A 14,262-nucleotide genomic window follows, 5' to 3' on the forward strand; every position below is an offset into this window, starting at 1 on the left:
CTGTGACAGGCAGCTAAGGGTCCCTGGGTTACAGCACTGCTTAGTGCTTGGCCCTTGAGTACAGCAGCAGAGGAGGAAAATAAAGCAGGGAATAGGAGAGGAAATTTTAGGTGAGTCTGTTCCCCTTCTCTCCTCTCAGGCCTCTTGATGCATAGCTACATACTCCCAAAATTCAGTGACTGCCTTGAAAGCTTTTTTCCTTAATGATGTTGCAGACCAGAACTGAGGAGTCTCTTTTAATCTGGCATTTTTAACTCAGCGGTTATTCAAGCCCTTTTGGCGTGTCTGGGAGAAAGCCATTCCTATCTGACTTCCAGAGCTTTTTCTGAGCAATTCTAATATAGAAATGGGGAAATCTTAACTGTGAAAGATAATTGCCTTGAAAAGTATTCTGTTCCTAGCTATAAATTAACATAATTCATCCATGTAGCACAGCCGTACTGAATAAGTGCTTGGATGCGAAGTCCTAGTCTGTTTGACAGCAAAAGACAGATTACATCTGATTTATTGCAAACATTTTCTCCTGTTGGCTTTACAAGAGTATCTCAGATCTGACCTGTCACTCGGTATAATGAACCATTGGTGATTTCTGTACAGGTTGTACGAGAATTCCCACAGCCTGCCTCAGCTGCGGAGCCAGCACATTGCTTTCATTTGCAAAATGATTGGAATTACCTCATTTCCTCCGAAGAAATGAGGTTTGCAGAGCTGCGCATGTGAAATGTAACTCAGCGACACCAAGAAGACCTGCTCGCAGTTCGTAGATCTGCTCAGTGCAGGAAATAATGACGGCAGATTTAAAACCAACATTGATCGGCTGCTCTGAGGTGGTCGGTGAGGGCCAAACCCTGCACCCCAGTCCCCGAGGGCACCCCTGGGTGCCCCAGGCTCGTGTCCAGAGGGTGGGGAGCCACCAGGCTGTCCCAAAATAGCTGAAGGGTGCTGAGGGTGATGCTCGTGCCTCAGAGGGGGGCTAAGGAAAGGTTATGGAGGTGCGGGTATGGGGATGAAGAGGAGAAAGGGGCTGCTGGTGAAGGTGGGGGGTAGAGTGGAGAAAGGGCTGAGTGGGAGATGGCGGAGGGAGCCTAGACCAGAAAAAGGAAAGTGAGGAGGGAAAAATCATGAAGAGAGAAGGCGAGGGAGGGAGCAGGAGCAAGGGCAGTGGGAAGGAAGCCTGCATGGGGATCATCAGGGGATGAGGGGACAGCAGGGCAGCGCCCGCCAGGAGGAGGAGGGAGGCGAGGGGTGAAGCGGGGAAGGGATGACAGCTGGAAAAGGGCCGGGAGCCGGGGAAGGAGGGAACGAAAGAGAGGGAGGAGACGGGGAGGAGGAAGGTGCCTGCGTGGAGGCGGGATGCAGGCCGGCGGGGGACGAGGAGGAGGAGCCGGCACCGGCGAGCCGGGCTTGACAGGAGGAGGGAAGCGGGGATGGAGGCAGCGGCGGCCCCAGCCGGGGAGGAGGGAGCAGCGCCGTGAGGGACGGCCCGGCCCGGCCCGGCCCTGCCCGCCGCACCATGGGCAGCGCCGACTCCAAGCTCAACTTCAGGAAGGCCGTGATCCAGCTCACCACCAAGACCCAGGTGAGGGCCGCCATGTCGCGGGGTGGCTGCGGGGAGGGGAGGGAGGGGAGGGGGCCGCCATGTCGGGAGCCGCCCCGAGGGGACCGGGGCGGGCTGACCGAGCCCTCCCGGCCGTGACAGCCCCGGTGCTGAGGGCAGGGCTGTTACCGAGGGTGGCCGCGATTTCTCCTCTGGGGCTCCTCGCGTGCAGGGCTGCGTGCCCTGAGGACAGCGGGCAGCAGGTTGGGCCCACCGCCGTTGGGCTGTGGCGGTGCAGCCCTGTTGCAGATGATGCAGGGAGCAGATGGCGATCGGGGCGAGCTGCCCCCATCCGTCACCTCGCCTCTCCCCGGGGTGCGGAGGTGATGGGGGAAGCTGTGGGTGCCAGGTGGGCCGGCAGCGCGCTCACGGCACCCATCGCTTCCCACACCGGGGAAGGGTGACGTGTGGCTGGAAGGTGCCTGCGGCGCGGTGCTGGCGACCTCCGACGTGTTGCGCCTTGCAATGCCTCCTATGTGTTATTTTTTTTCCCCTCAAAATAATCGGTGGAGAATCTTGCCCTGTTCCTGGGTAAGAACTAATCGAAGGGGACGTTGGCCAACCGTGCTGCTAGGACAGATTTTTTTGCAGGAGAAGCAGTTTCCGTCTGTGAGCTGTGAAATAACGCTTTATTTCTGAAGGCTGAAGAGGTGTGAATTAAATGAAAGGCAGCCAGGGCTATGTGTGGAGTGGGGTCGCCTGGAGGTGGAACAGATGTTGTGCACGTCCTGGAGCTAGTTTAGCTCTTGTCTTAAGTTGGGGTCCAGCAGCAGCATGCTGGCAGAGAAGCAGAAGGCTGTTTTTGTGTCTAAGGGGCAGAGGGATTTTGGTTTTTTGGGAAATCACGTCTTGGGTTCCCCTGGCCTACAACAGAGAATTGCTGTTCTGAGCTGCCTTTGGTGACGAGGCAATAATGGCAGCTGGGAAAACTTGAGAGATGATGGAAGAAATAGATGTGAGGGTGGGGAGTGAAGTCAGAAGAACGGGGTATGGGGACGAAGGGGTGAAGGGTAAGGGGAGGTAATCTGTGAAAACTCATGAGGCAAGGACTAGGACTGGGAAACAAATTATAGAAAGTAAGGCTGTAAGAGTCTGTAAGAAATCAGTCGCGTTCGTACTCTCTAAAGCGGTGCTGGTTCTATCTGCATTGCTCAGGAATGGTTTTCAGGAACGTGTCCTTAAAAACACCTTCTGTTGTGGATGTTCCACAATATCCTCAGGCAGAAAGAGAAGTGGATGGATTAATGTTCAAAGGGATTCTTCCAAAGTCTCTTTCGGATGCCAAAATAGTTCAGAGTGCCTTCGGCTTTGGGCTGTCCTCCCTTCTCTGGGGAACATGCTTCTGAAGTGAGACTGGGGGGGGGGAAATTCAAGCCCAGTTTCTCAGTGCCTATGTTAGCTCAAGGTATCCTCTGTGTCTGCTGCTCACAAAGAAAATCCTGTATGAGGCAATCCTTCATGTTGCCAGCCAAGAGGAGAGCGCTCCCCTCCCCCAGTTTATTGACGTGTGCAAGGAAAGGAGGCTTGCTGGGGCCCTGAATAAAAGGAAGGAGAAAAGGCTTCGTTCTTGACCGGATTCATTTCACAGCTTTGTGGTCTAGGTGAGACTGCCTGCCATGTGGAAAAAGGGTGGGGTATTGGCGCTCCCATATTTACATACCGCAGAAGGGCACTGGTGTTTGCTTGTGCAGGATGCATGACTGGACTCTCCTGGAGCCTTCCGAGCTTGCACCAGCAGCAGCCTCCGTGTAGCCTCCCAGTACACGCGTCTGGATTCAAAACCACGTTGCAATAACGTATGGAATCGAATCCCCGCTTCAAAGCCATTAGCTTAAAATACACTTTGCTTTTTCAGCAGCATGTCTTCTTCTTTGCAGCCTTCTCCTCTTACATTAGGTAGCTGGAGGAATAGATTTTCATCAAATCACTGGTAACGTGAAACCATGAGCTTAGTAATGCACTATGCAGGGTTTCCCAAGGCTTTGATGGAAGGAAGTGGTCCAGCAGAAAGCACTCACTGGCGAAAGTTCAGAGTTTGCACTGAAGGTAGTTTTATCTTAAAAATAAGTTGCTATAATCTCCAGGTTTTCATTAAGAGTGTTCCCATGTGAACATTAAAAATAGAAAAAAACTGTAAGTAGCATAATACTTCAATGCTCGTAGCACATGCGGAGCCCAAAACTTGAAAGTCAAACAAAGGATGGATGAAAATGAAACTGACTTCACTGATTTTTAACTCCCAAAGTGCCCATAAAAGCGCTGTCTGCTTCACAGGTGAAAAGAAGCATGGGCTGTCAGTATGACAACTCATTGGTGGCAGAGCACAGAACTGAAGCCGGGAGCCCCAGCTGCTGGGGAAACGTGCTTTCTTTCCTCAGTTAGCTGGAGATTAAATGGTTTCTGCAAGCAACCGACTGGAAGATAAGAAATTTTGATCTTGTGAACTAGCTTGTTAAATATAAATGCCAGCTGTGCCTCTGCTTTTAAAGAGGCAGGAAGGATCAAACACAAGGGACAAACTTTCCTCCTGTCTTTCTCACTGATGTGCAGATGCACTATTACAACGGGCTGTTAATGTGAGCCTGATTAAAAATACATCACACGGTCAGAGAGACACTGGCCTCTGAGTAGCCTATTTCTGAAAGTATTCAAATATCCAAGTCTCCCAGGCTGATCAAAAGCAAAGTTGTTGTCTTAAAACCAAAACTTTAGCTAACACTCCACGTAGCTGACTCTTCTCCTAGGCTTTCACTGCCAGACTTCCACAAATCCCATTTTCCAGTTTCCTTTGCAGCACTCTGTGGGAGCAGAGACCTGGTAAAAGACTCAGGTGGGGTTTCTCCTTGATTCTGCGCTGCTGACCGTAAAGATCCTCTTACAAAAAAAAATCACTTTTGTTAAGAGAACTGCGTGGAGCTGCTGCTCTTGGCAGCAAGGATGGAGTCTTGCTACTTATTAACATTTTGAATAAACTTGTCCTCTGACTTTCCTTTTACGCAGGGGCTCACAAACGTGGTTAGAGGTGCTTGAATTGTCTGAAGCTAACCAGCTGGCCCTGCAGGGTTGCGTGATCTCCTCGAGCTCCATCAGGTGCTGCATGAATGGCTCCGTGGTCATTGCACTCTGTAATTCTGCCTCCTTTGGGGATAAAGGAGCATGCTGCTGTTACTTATTAGCTGAATTTGTGCGGTACTGGCTGGAAAACCTTGCCAGCGGGGCCTGGTTCTGAGGAGGAAGCAAATACCTTGCCAGAGGGACTATAGGAAAAGCGGGAAGGGGTTGAATGAGAAAGTGAAGGTGATACTGGCCTCAGGCTGTGGACAGTAACAAATGGGGGGAGGCTGTGCTTCGGGACCTTTTCCTGTTTGTAGGACGAGGTCAGCTCCACTCTGCTTTCATGTTTCCTGCCATGTATCCTGTTTGCATAGGATTGCCTGGTCAGGTTTGTGTTTCTCTGCTCAGAAGCTGGCAAGGCGCTTGTAGCCCATGTGGCTTCCTTTTCTGATTCCTGCAGCGTGTGCGGATGGTGTTTCTAAGAACCTGAAACCCCGAGTTCATAACGATTGGGAAATAAAGTCTGGGGGTGTCCAGTAGGACTAATTCTGCCTTTGTGTGGCCAGCAAGCAAGTGGGAGGTCTCTGCGGGGGGGTGTAGGGGGCTTCAGGAACTTTCTTTGCTCTCCAGATGTGCCAGTCGTGCTGCCAGAGTGGAGAGGAGGTGGTGATCCCCCGACTCTTGCCGCAGCAATGAAGTCTTCATTCTCATCGTACCGCTGGTGCAGAGCAGATTGCGCGCAGTGTTGGAGGTGAATTTGGTTCTTTGTACGCTGCAGCTCCCTCGCCAAGAGAGGACACATCTGTGCTGATCTGGCGGATGTGAAGTGGCCCCAGCTTGCGATATTGCTGATGAGGATTCAGCTCCTCGTGGAGCTCTTCGTGCTGAAGCACCTTGTGCGTAGCCAAGGCTGGCTGCGGCACTGGGATTTGTCACTGCAGCGTGTGCAGTACCAGCACCTGTAGCTAAATCTTGACATTTTGCAATGAAAATATCCGTGACTGGTGAACGGGACTGTTCTAGGTCTCTGTACTTCCCTTTTCTGCATGCTGGGCATAAGCTGTCGGGTGAGCTCAGCACGAGGAAATGGCTATTTAGGTCCCCAGAGATGCTGCGTGCGGAGTACAACCAGCTTAAAAACATCCAGTAGCGTTCTATGGAGGAGATGAATATTATGTGGATGAAGTAGCTCCGTGATGCCAGGCCGTTAATTAAAACGGGGGGGCTGCAGGGATGAGCGTGACTCAGTGCCGAGTCCCTGTCCCAGGATTGTACGCGGGATACCATCTGTTGGACGGGAAGCTGACTTGCTGCAGCTATTAAAAAGGAAAGAGATGGTGTTCTAGCATCATCTGCTTGCCAAGATGGCAGCCACGACTTTCCTGTGGCCACAGCATCCAAAGTTGCAGCTCGGGTAATTGCCGTGCTCCTCTACCTCCGTGTCATTTTAGTCGGAGGCTAAATCCGTCGTAGCTGCCGTGTAAAACCACAGCTGTGTTCAACCTCCAAGGAGGCCGCAGGCTACGGGGAGGTAAAGGGATCTGTGTATGCTGGAGGGAAATGGCTTTCTCCTTCCCCTCCAGATGAGGGAGGAGCCGTTATTTATGCATGATCTCCAATTAGCAGCAATCGCTGCTCGCTGTTGGCAGGGGGAGTGGCCGTGGCAGGAGGCCAGGAGTGCATGTGGCAATTAGACGTGGGGTTGTGGTTTGGAAGGGGGGGAAGGAAGTGTAGGAGGTTTCCTGCATTACCTCGGTGGGTTTTCCAAATGCTTGGCTCTTTTTGAGGAGTGTGATCAGAGATCTGATTTGCAAAAGAGCTTTGCTCCCATGTAGGTGTTTCGTGCCCAGGTTGCGGCTCCCTTGCATGCTCGGGGAACGGGATTCCCCTGAAAGCCAGGCTGAAAGCACCTGGCTGTTCCTACAGATCCCCTCTGAGCTGCTGTCAGCTTGGATCCTTTGGAAACATTGCTTTTCCCTTGAGAAAGGGTTTGGTGGGAATTTGCCTTGTTGGCCAGGTGATAAAACGAAGAGGGTTTCAGCACCGGAGCAGCGTTTAAGACGGTGCGGAACCACCTGTGGTTTCGTCTGGTTTTGTTTGGGGCTGGAGGGTGGCTTGGGCTGATTCCTCGCGTGCCTGGAAGGACCGGGACACTGACACGGCGCCCCAGGGCACCGCAGCTGGCGGAGGAGAGCTGCAGGGCAGCGACCTGCTGCACCAGTCTGGCGGCAGCCTGCCTGCGCCTCCTCTGCTTTCTGGCCTCCGGTGGTGGTGACACGTCACCTGCGAGTCCAGGCTGCGAGCTCAGGTCCTGTTGATTCTTCCCGTCCTGGCAGCAGGGGGGAAATGCAGCGCTTCTGTCTCAGAGCTGTGATGTCCCCCCGCTGCATCACGTCTCGGCTGCGTTGAGCACAGCGCGGACCCGGATGAGCGTGCTGCCGGCTGCACGGAGCTGGGGAGCGGGCAGGGATTGTTTAACTTAAACACACGCTTGCGTTTCTGCCCCTTCCCCATCCGACGTGATAGACCCACCCACGGCGCTGACTGTCGCGGTTCGCAAGAGCCGCTGCTTGCTTTGGAGCCCCTGCACGTCGCGGGCGGGAGCTGCCCCTCGTCCCAGATGAGGGCAGGGCGGGCGGCTGCAGGCCACCGTGCTTCAGCACACCTGGGGAAACGCCTCTGGAAGCACTTCCATTTTCCTCTTCCGAGTTAAATCACGGATCCATTTCTGTCACGCTGCATGGTGTTAATATGCGTGTATTCATCCCACCCACGCAGCAGGACCCCGTGGCTCTGAAGGTGACAGGGCACATGACAGCAGCCTGGCCCATGCACCTGAGTAAAGAGCTTGTCACACCTGCCCTAGGTTGCAGATAAGCTGAGGCTTTGTATTTGCTGTGACTCCATGAAAGACCTCATGGGCTGGTAGTTCTGCCTCTGTAACCCCGTCTGTCTCTCCACAGCCTGTGGAGGCAACGGATGATGCCTTCTGGGACCAGTTCTGGGCAGACACAGCCACCTCAGTGCAGGATGTCTTTGCCCTGGTGCCAGCTGCGGAGATCCGAGCGGTGAGAGAGGAATCACCTTCAAACCTGGCGACCCTCTGTTACAAGGTAAGGCTGGCACTGCCTTCTCCCTTGTGCTGTGCTGGCAGGGGGTGTCCCTGCATGGCTCCCCATGGCTCCCGAGCGGGGACAGGTACCATATTACCTCCTTGCACCCCGTGCTGTGCTTGCTTGTCACTGTCTCCCCCGATGATAACTCTTAGCACTTCCTCTCTTGGTTTACCACAGACCACAGCCAGCATTTGCTCTGTGTGGAGCCTTCCCCCTCTTGTCCTCATCCCAAGTCTCACTCTGCCCTCATGAATCTTGCCTGCAATGTAAAGGGCTTCCCACCTAGGGCACTTCACACCAAGGCTGCATACGTTTGGTGAGGCTGAGGCATCTGACTGCTGTCCGCATCTAATCGCTCCTCGCCATGCATCGGTTCGGCTTCAAGCTCCTAGATCCCAGAAGGGTGTGGAGTTTGTCACTGTAAAACTCCCCTGGATGAGGTTGGGGGGAGATTTTAAGCCTTTTCTTCCTTCTGCTGTGACATCAGAACATCCCTGGCACTGTTTCTGGTGTTGCCATGTCCTTGCGTGGAGCACAAGGGACGTTGACTTGTTTCCTACCCTGCTAGGTCTGGCAAATTGTCAAGCTGGCTAGCAACAGCTGAGACTGCTCAGGGAACAGCCTTATGCTGCCTGGGAAAGTGCAGGTGTTAATGATGCTCTTGATTTGAGTCATGCAAAGAGCAGCCTTGAATTTGGCATGTTGGAAATGTTTTGAATGGCATTTTCCCACTTCAAAATGGTTGTTACCATCCTGGTTTTCTTTCCTGCTCTGCAAAATGTGAACGAGACCTCCTGAATCACACCGAAGGTGCCCTGGCCGGGTATCTTGCCTCAGACATACCTGTAGTGGATGCTTGAAGAAGAATACAAAAATGAGGGAAAATACAGTGATTCTTCCCTAGTGCTGTCTCCTAGCTTCAGGCAAGCAGCAGATTGGGAATTGGTCAGTACAGCTATCCCCAGCCCTTCTCACGTAACTCCTTCGGCTCTGTGTCCTCTTTCCACAATTAAACAGGACTAAAATATGGGCTGTTCTTACTGGTAGCAGATGTGTTGGGGGACCTGGTCACTGCAGGGCTGTTCATTGAGGAACCCTCGATGTTGGGATGTCTGGGTCGGAGGAGTTTGCAGGCTCTTGCACGTTTTTGTGAGGCTGAAGGCCACAAGCCGTGCCGGGTGCGGTGCGACGCTGGACTTAGCACGACAGCATGGCTGAAACGTCACTTGCAGCCGTGGCTGGAGACTCAGCTTATGTCCCCACAGAACAGAGTATAAATGTGGCTGGAAAAATATTTACACCCCCTCACAGAGCTGTGCGTGGATGGGCTGAGACTGCACGAGCGGCATTTAAACGCCCATTAAGGCAGCGACGCGAGCTAGCAGTGACCCAGACAGTCTGCTGTGAAAAGAAGTGGGGACACCTGACCCCGTGAATTAGAAAGCTGCACAGTGAATCCTTGGTAAATGTTGCTGCTTTCGTTCCCCTCTCCTTCCCGTTGGGATCAGGGCTAAGAGGAAGGGTGCAGGTGCTGGGGGAAGGAGCTGCCTTTTTATTTTTGGGGGTAAAAGTCCTGCCGCTGGCTGCTGGGGCTGTGGTTGCTGCCTTGCAAGAGCCACATCCCTGTCCTGGAAAACCCAGTGTGATCCTCCCCATTGGTGGGGTCAGCAGCGATCAGACAGACTGCGAAGGTTCAGCCCAGCCTCTCTTTCCAGAGCATCAGTCCTATCCACAGGCTGAGCGGGGGAAACCTGGGCCACCGCCCTCCTGCGCGGCGGTGCAGAAGTGAAGCGGGCCTCGACAGCCTCTGCTGGAGGCTGTACCGTGCACGTAGCCACGGGCAGCAGCTTGCCTCCCACCTCTTGAGTCAGGAGAGGTGCCCGCTGTAATCCCAGCGGCTCGTACAGGTCTGCTGGGCCCTGTGTTTCTGCGCAGCCTTTCCCCAGCAGCGCCTCTCGCCATGCAGCGCGGAGCCGCTGCCTTGGCTCTGGCCTGAGCTGTGCGCGTGGTGGGGCCGATTGATCTCATCTGCTCTCTGAGGTCTGGGGAGTCCTGGGGCGGTGCTGGGAGCAGCCCAGTGGTGCTGTGGCTTTCTGCCCGCACTACGTGGGTTACTCCTGGCACGTAAGGTCTCTTGCAGTGGGACAGAAGAAATTGAAGGAGGTCTGGTTAAGACCATTAAGCCCATTTCTGCAGGCGGTTTCAGACAGCAATGCAGATGTACCACTGAACTCAGGGAAGATGGGCTCCAAACACTGCCTGTAACTATGTGAGGGCGTCACCAGCAGGACAGGGCTTTGCAGCTCCTGCTCACGTCCCGGCTAATGCTACCTGCCTTGTTTTTGTTTCCCTCAGGCCGTGGAGAAGCTGGTGCAGGGAGCAGAGAGCGGCTGCCACACAGAGAAGGAGAGACAAATCGTCTTGAACTGTTGCCGGCTCCTCACCCGCATCCTGCCTTACATCTTTGAGGACCCAGACTGGAGAGGTTTCTTCTGGTCAACTGTCCCTGGGGCTGGCAGAGGAGGGGTCTGTCTCTTGGCACTTAGTTTTCTTTCTGGAGGGCGAGGGGGAGGTTGCGGCGAGGAGACCCTCCCTGCAGCTGGGGGCAGCTGCAGCGCAGTCATTTCTGTTTGGTCAGGAACCAGATGGCATCTTCTGAGTAGCTCCCTTTCTTTGATTCTTGGTGCTCTTCCTCTCACCCTCAACTGCTCCGCTTAGCACGGGTTGCTGTGTCATCTCAATATTTCACTTGGGAGTGTATCTGTAGAAACAGAGAGCTGGTACGTGAGAGAGAGCTTCTCCAGCATGAGGTATGCATTGAAATGAATGCGAGAGCGGTACTGAAGGCTGTAGGACTTTATTAAAACTGGGATGAGCTTATTGCATTAACTACAGTGGATTTAAGAATAGAGTCGAGCTGAAATAGGTTTCACTGATTTTAGTGATTCTACTGATTTCACAATGTCACAGGTACAGCAAATAGCGCTAGAGAAGCTCTCAGCATCGTGGTTCAATATCCTGCTTATGACAGTTTTAACCAGCTGCTGGGTGAAGCCCACAACTAAGCAAGAGCAATTGAAGAATTAGGTACTGTTTGTGGCCCTGTCAGTGACAGGTGTAGCTTTAGGGCAGTCTCTGAACTTCCCTACATTTCTCTGTTTGCAGACTGGGCACAGTTTTGTTCCTCTGCACAGAAAAGCACTAAAAATGCTCTAGGATCTTTTGCAAATAGAGTTGAAAACACAGCTGTGTTAGGCCAGGAATACTGTTCACCTGCTCTCTCCCTTAGCAGCTGCTGTTTTGTGCACGGAGACTGCTCTCCTGGAAATTCTGAATCTGCAGGTCAGCGTGACTGTGCCGAAGAGCCTGCTTTCCCCTGAATATTCTGTGTTCTGCAGCGTTTTGGGGGAGGGTTGGAAGGGATTGGCAGTGCTTGGTACAGTACGAACCTAGCCTTGCGCTCTCTCCACCTGCCACCTCTAATCTCTTTTGCCTGAGGCCACTTCAAGGGGAAAAGGAAGCCATTGCTAGCAGCTCTGCTATGTGACCTGTGTGACTGGGGGGGTGGCTGTCCGCCCCTTGATCCCTGCAGGGGCTGAGAGTGCTGGAGAAGCTTAACAGTGGAGCTGCTGAGCCCTGCTCCTTTGGGGAAGGAACGTGCGAGGTGCCAGGTGCCCTGATCCAGCTGCTGTTACAACTGTTCTTCCACCTTGTTCAGCAGCTGGAGGAGAGTTTCTCAGCCTCAGAGTGGTGGGGCCACCCCAAGGAAATCCAGCCCAGCCCACCTGTGCTGTGCTGAGGAGCTCTCCTCATGCGTCGTGCCTGCTGAATGCTCGGGGAGCTGCTGTGGTTCATCGGTCCATCATTCGTGCAGAACAGCTGCAAGGCTGGCTGAGCTCCTGCCAGGGGATGAGAAATAAAGCCCTCAGACCCCGGGGAAGGTGGGGGTCACGTCTAATCTAGGAGCAACTGTTTTGCTGTCTGAAGGCTGATTTCTCCCTTGGAACTGAAGAGGAGGATGATGTGCCCGGACCATTATCTCTGTGATTATCTTCTGCCCGCCTCATGATGCGGTGATGGGTGGCAGAGCTCCTGGAGCATGGGTCCCTCCCTCCTGTAAAGGTCAAGGGAACGTGTGGGAGGATGCAGTCGCTGAAGCAGGGGTGTTGGGATTAGGCAGGGGCTGTTAGGGTTATGTTCTTGTGTTTAGGAAGAGGATGGGTGACGGTTTTTGAAAAACACAGCAATCTTTCAAGAGATCTGTGGAGGACTGGGTGCGTTCCCTACACTGCACAGATTTAGTGGCTTGTTGCATGTCTCCCGTTTTGGATGTGGTACCCGGAGCCTGCAGGGACTTTTTCTGGCAGTCGAAGCTATATTTAGCAAAGATCGTTCTTGAAAAAGAAGTCCCCATGGACCCTAGTGCTTTTCCTTTCATCATCCTTCCTGAACAGAAGCATCTTTCCTGCCTGACAGCTTCATCCCTCCTCTCTGGGCTTCTCACATCCGGGATCTGTTTGACGGTGGCAGTCGCTGCGACAGATGTCAGAGCCACGCAGGCTCTTATCCCCGACGGCTGCCTGCTGGGATTTAAGAGCCACGTGTCACACGCAGGCTGGCAGAAGCCTGCCCGAGACAGATAAGCTCCTGCCATTCCTGCCCCCTGCCTTGCCCCCCAGCACCGGTGCGTGGTGGGGAAGCCTCCCATCCAGGATGCTCTTTGACAGGCAGGATCTGGCAAGGTTTCCCAGGGCAACAGCTGCAGAGGAGTAGCCAGGCATGATTCGAGTGATTGCTTTGAATGCTGGAGATGGCAAAATCCCCTCTGCTGTCATGCCTGCTCTGCCACGGCAGGCCGAGGCCGCCCCTTGCTGAGCACGCTACACACCGCCTCTCCCTCTTCTGTTACCTCCAGTTCTTGGCAGCCCATGCAGGACTTTTAGAGGCTTTACACCTGTTATCACTGGTGCCTGGCTTCTTCCTATTGCTGTCTGTGTGAATCACCTTCCTTGTTTCCTTTGTGACTGTAAAACCCTCTTTTCTGTAAGTGGATCCTTTTCCTTTTGCCCTCAGTAAGCCAAGCATCTCCACGTGGCAGCGTCCAGTGCTACTCTTCTGATTTCCCAACATCTCTGGGCCTGCTCAGTTTGGTCTAATTAAAGACCTTGTTCCTATTTAGTCACCACTTTCCAGGGTAAATTTTTTGCCTCTCCTGGGTGGGTTTTGTGTGCTTCTCCCTCATGTCCCTTTGTAACTTCTTGCCTCCCTGCACCTTCATGGGGAGTTTGTCTTCTCTTGCTGTGTTACAATAGTGTTACTGTGTGCTCTTTGCTAACCCCGTGCTGACAGTACTCTTCCACAATTCTCACTTTCAGGGAGATGACGATGATGAAAATGCCCGGCCGCTGGCTGAATCATTGCTCCTTGCTGTTGCAGACCTGCTCTTCTGTCCTGATTTCACTGTGCAAAGCCACCGGAGGAGCACGGTGGTGAGTTGAATCACGAAATTACCTCCATAGAGGAAGATTAATTGCACGGTGGGGGGCACGTTGGCAGACCTCAGCAGCTTCCTTGCTGACTTGTAGGCAGGAAAACGTGGAGTCCCTGAGCTTGAACACATGCTGCATTACAAAACACTGATCAGTGTTTTGGGTTCACTCTGTGGTGTTTGTGTCCTCAAAAATGGATGTTCTAGGACTGCTGGGTGAGTCTCAGTTGAAGAGGCCGTTGCTTACCCCTGCACTACAGCTTGCCTGTCAGGAAGATGTGGTCGTGCTGGCAAACAGCTGCTCTTCTGTTGCTCCCAGCAGAGCAGAGACCTTTAGCACCTTGCTCCATTCACTGGCAATTTGGCGCAGTCCAGGGCAGGAAGTTGCTGTTTGCCTGACTCCAGGTGCTGTGATGTGGATGAGTCTGTGGTCTCTGTTGTGTCTTTCCACCTTCTTTCCCTCTGTGTTGCATAACAAAGACAAATGTGTTCTGATACTTACGGAGACTGTCTTTACTTCAGAGGAGTTCCCTGAAGCAGGGATCTCCTACCAGGTGTATTAAGGATGTATTCTTGCACTTCTCCCACCTCGCCAGTCCCAAGGACCTCGCCAACCCAAGGCTTTCTGGTGTTTATTGTAGGTATAGACTATAACCAAAAGTGGGCAGCCCTCCTTTTTGGTATTGCTGTGAAGTAAAGTTAAATAATAATAATAAAAACACACCATGATCAACTAATGTGTATTTGACTGCGAAATTCCCCAACAGACCTGAATACTATCTAGTTTGCTCAAAATTTGAGTGGTAGAAACAGTTTCTTTAATGAAGCTTCTTTAAAAAGTTAAATAAATGTAATTAGACAATGGGATCATGAATGCTTTGTGTTACTTGCTGTTAGCTGCCACTGCAGTCTTTGCCTAGCTGTTTTCCCTCTCTGGATTGGGTTTGACCTGTGCTCTTGTGTCTGGCTGCAGGTTTAGAGGAGAGAGGTGAGTACAACCACCTCAC

The 14,262-nt window shown here is 52.9% G+C and overlaps 1 protein-coding gene across 2 annotated transcripts in view; it reads left to right on the forward strand.

Moving 5' to 3' along the window:
• Nucleotides 1–835: 835 nt before the first annotated feature.
• Nucleotides 836–14,262, forward strand: part of HID1 (HID1 domain containing) — a 29,435-nt gene continuing 16,008 nt past the window's right edge. The window contains exons 1-4 of one of the 2 annotated variants that reach the window (XM_048064205.2): nucleotides 836–1,579; nucleotides 7,615–7,764; nucleotides 10,123–10,293; nucleotides 13,143–13,256. In XM_048064205.2, the coding sequence (XP_047920162.1) occupies nucleotides 1,514–1,579; nucleotides 7,615–7,764; nucleotides 10,123–10,293; nucleotides 13,143–13,256 (501 nt within the window). In that variant the 5' untranslated portion in view covers nucleotides 836–1,513. The remainder of the gene's footprint in view (nucleotides 1,580–7,614; nucleotides 7,765–10,122; nucleotides 10,294–13,142; nucleotides 13,257–14,262) is intronic. The other variant, XM_048064204.2, reaches the window with a different exon arrangement.

The sequence above is a fragment of the Anser cygnoides genome, chromosome 19 (genome assembly GCF_040182565.1).
Source record: "Anser cygnoides isolate HZ-2024a breed goose chromosome 19, Taihu_goose_T2T_genome, whole genome shotgun sequence".
In the NCBI taxonomy this organism is placed as follows: Eukaryota; Metazoa; Chordata; class Aves; order Anseriformes; family Anatidae; genus Anser; species Anser cygnoides.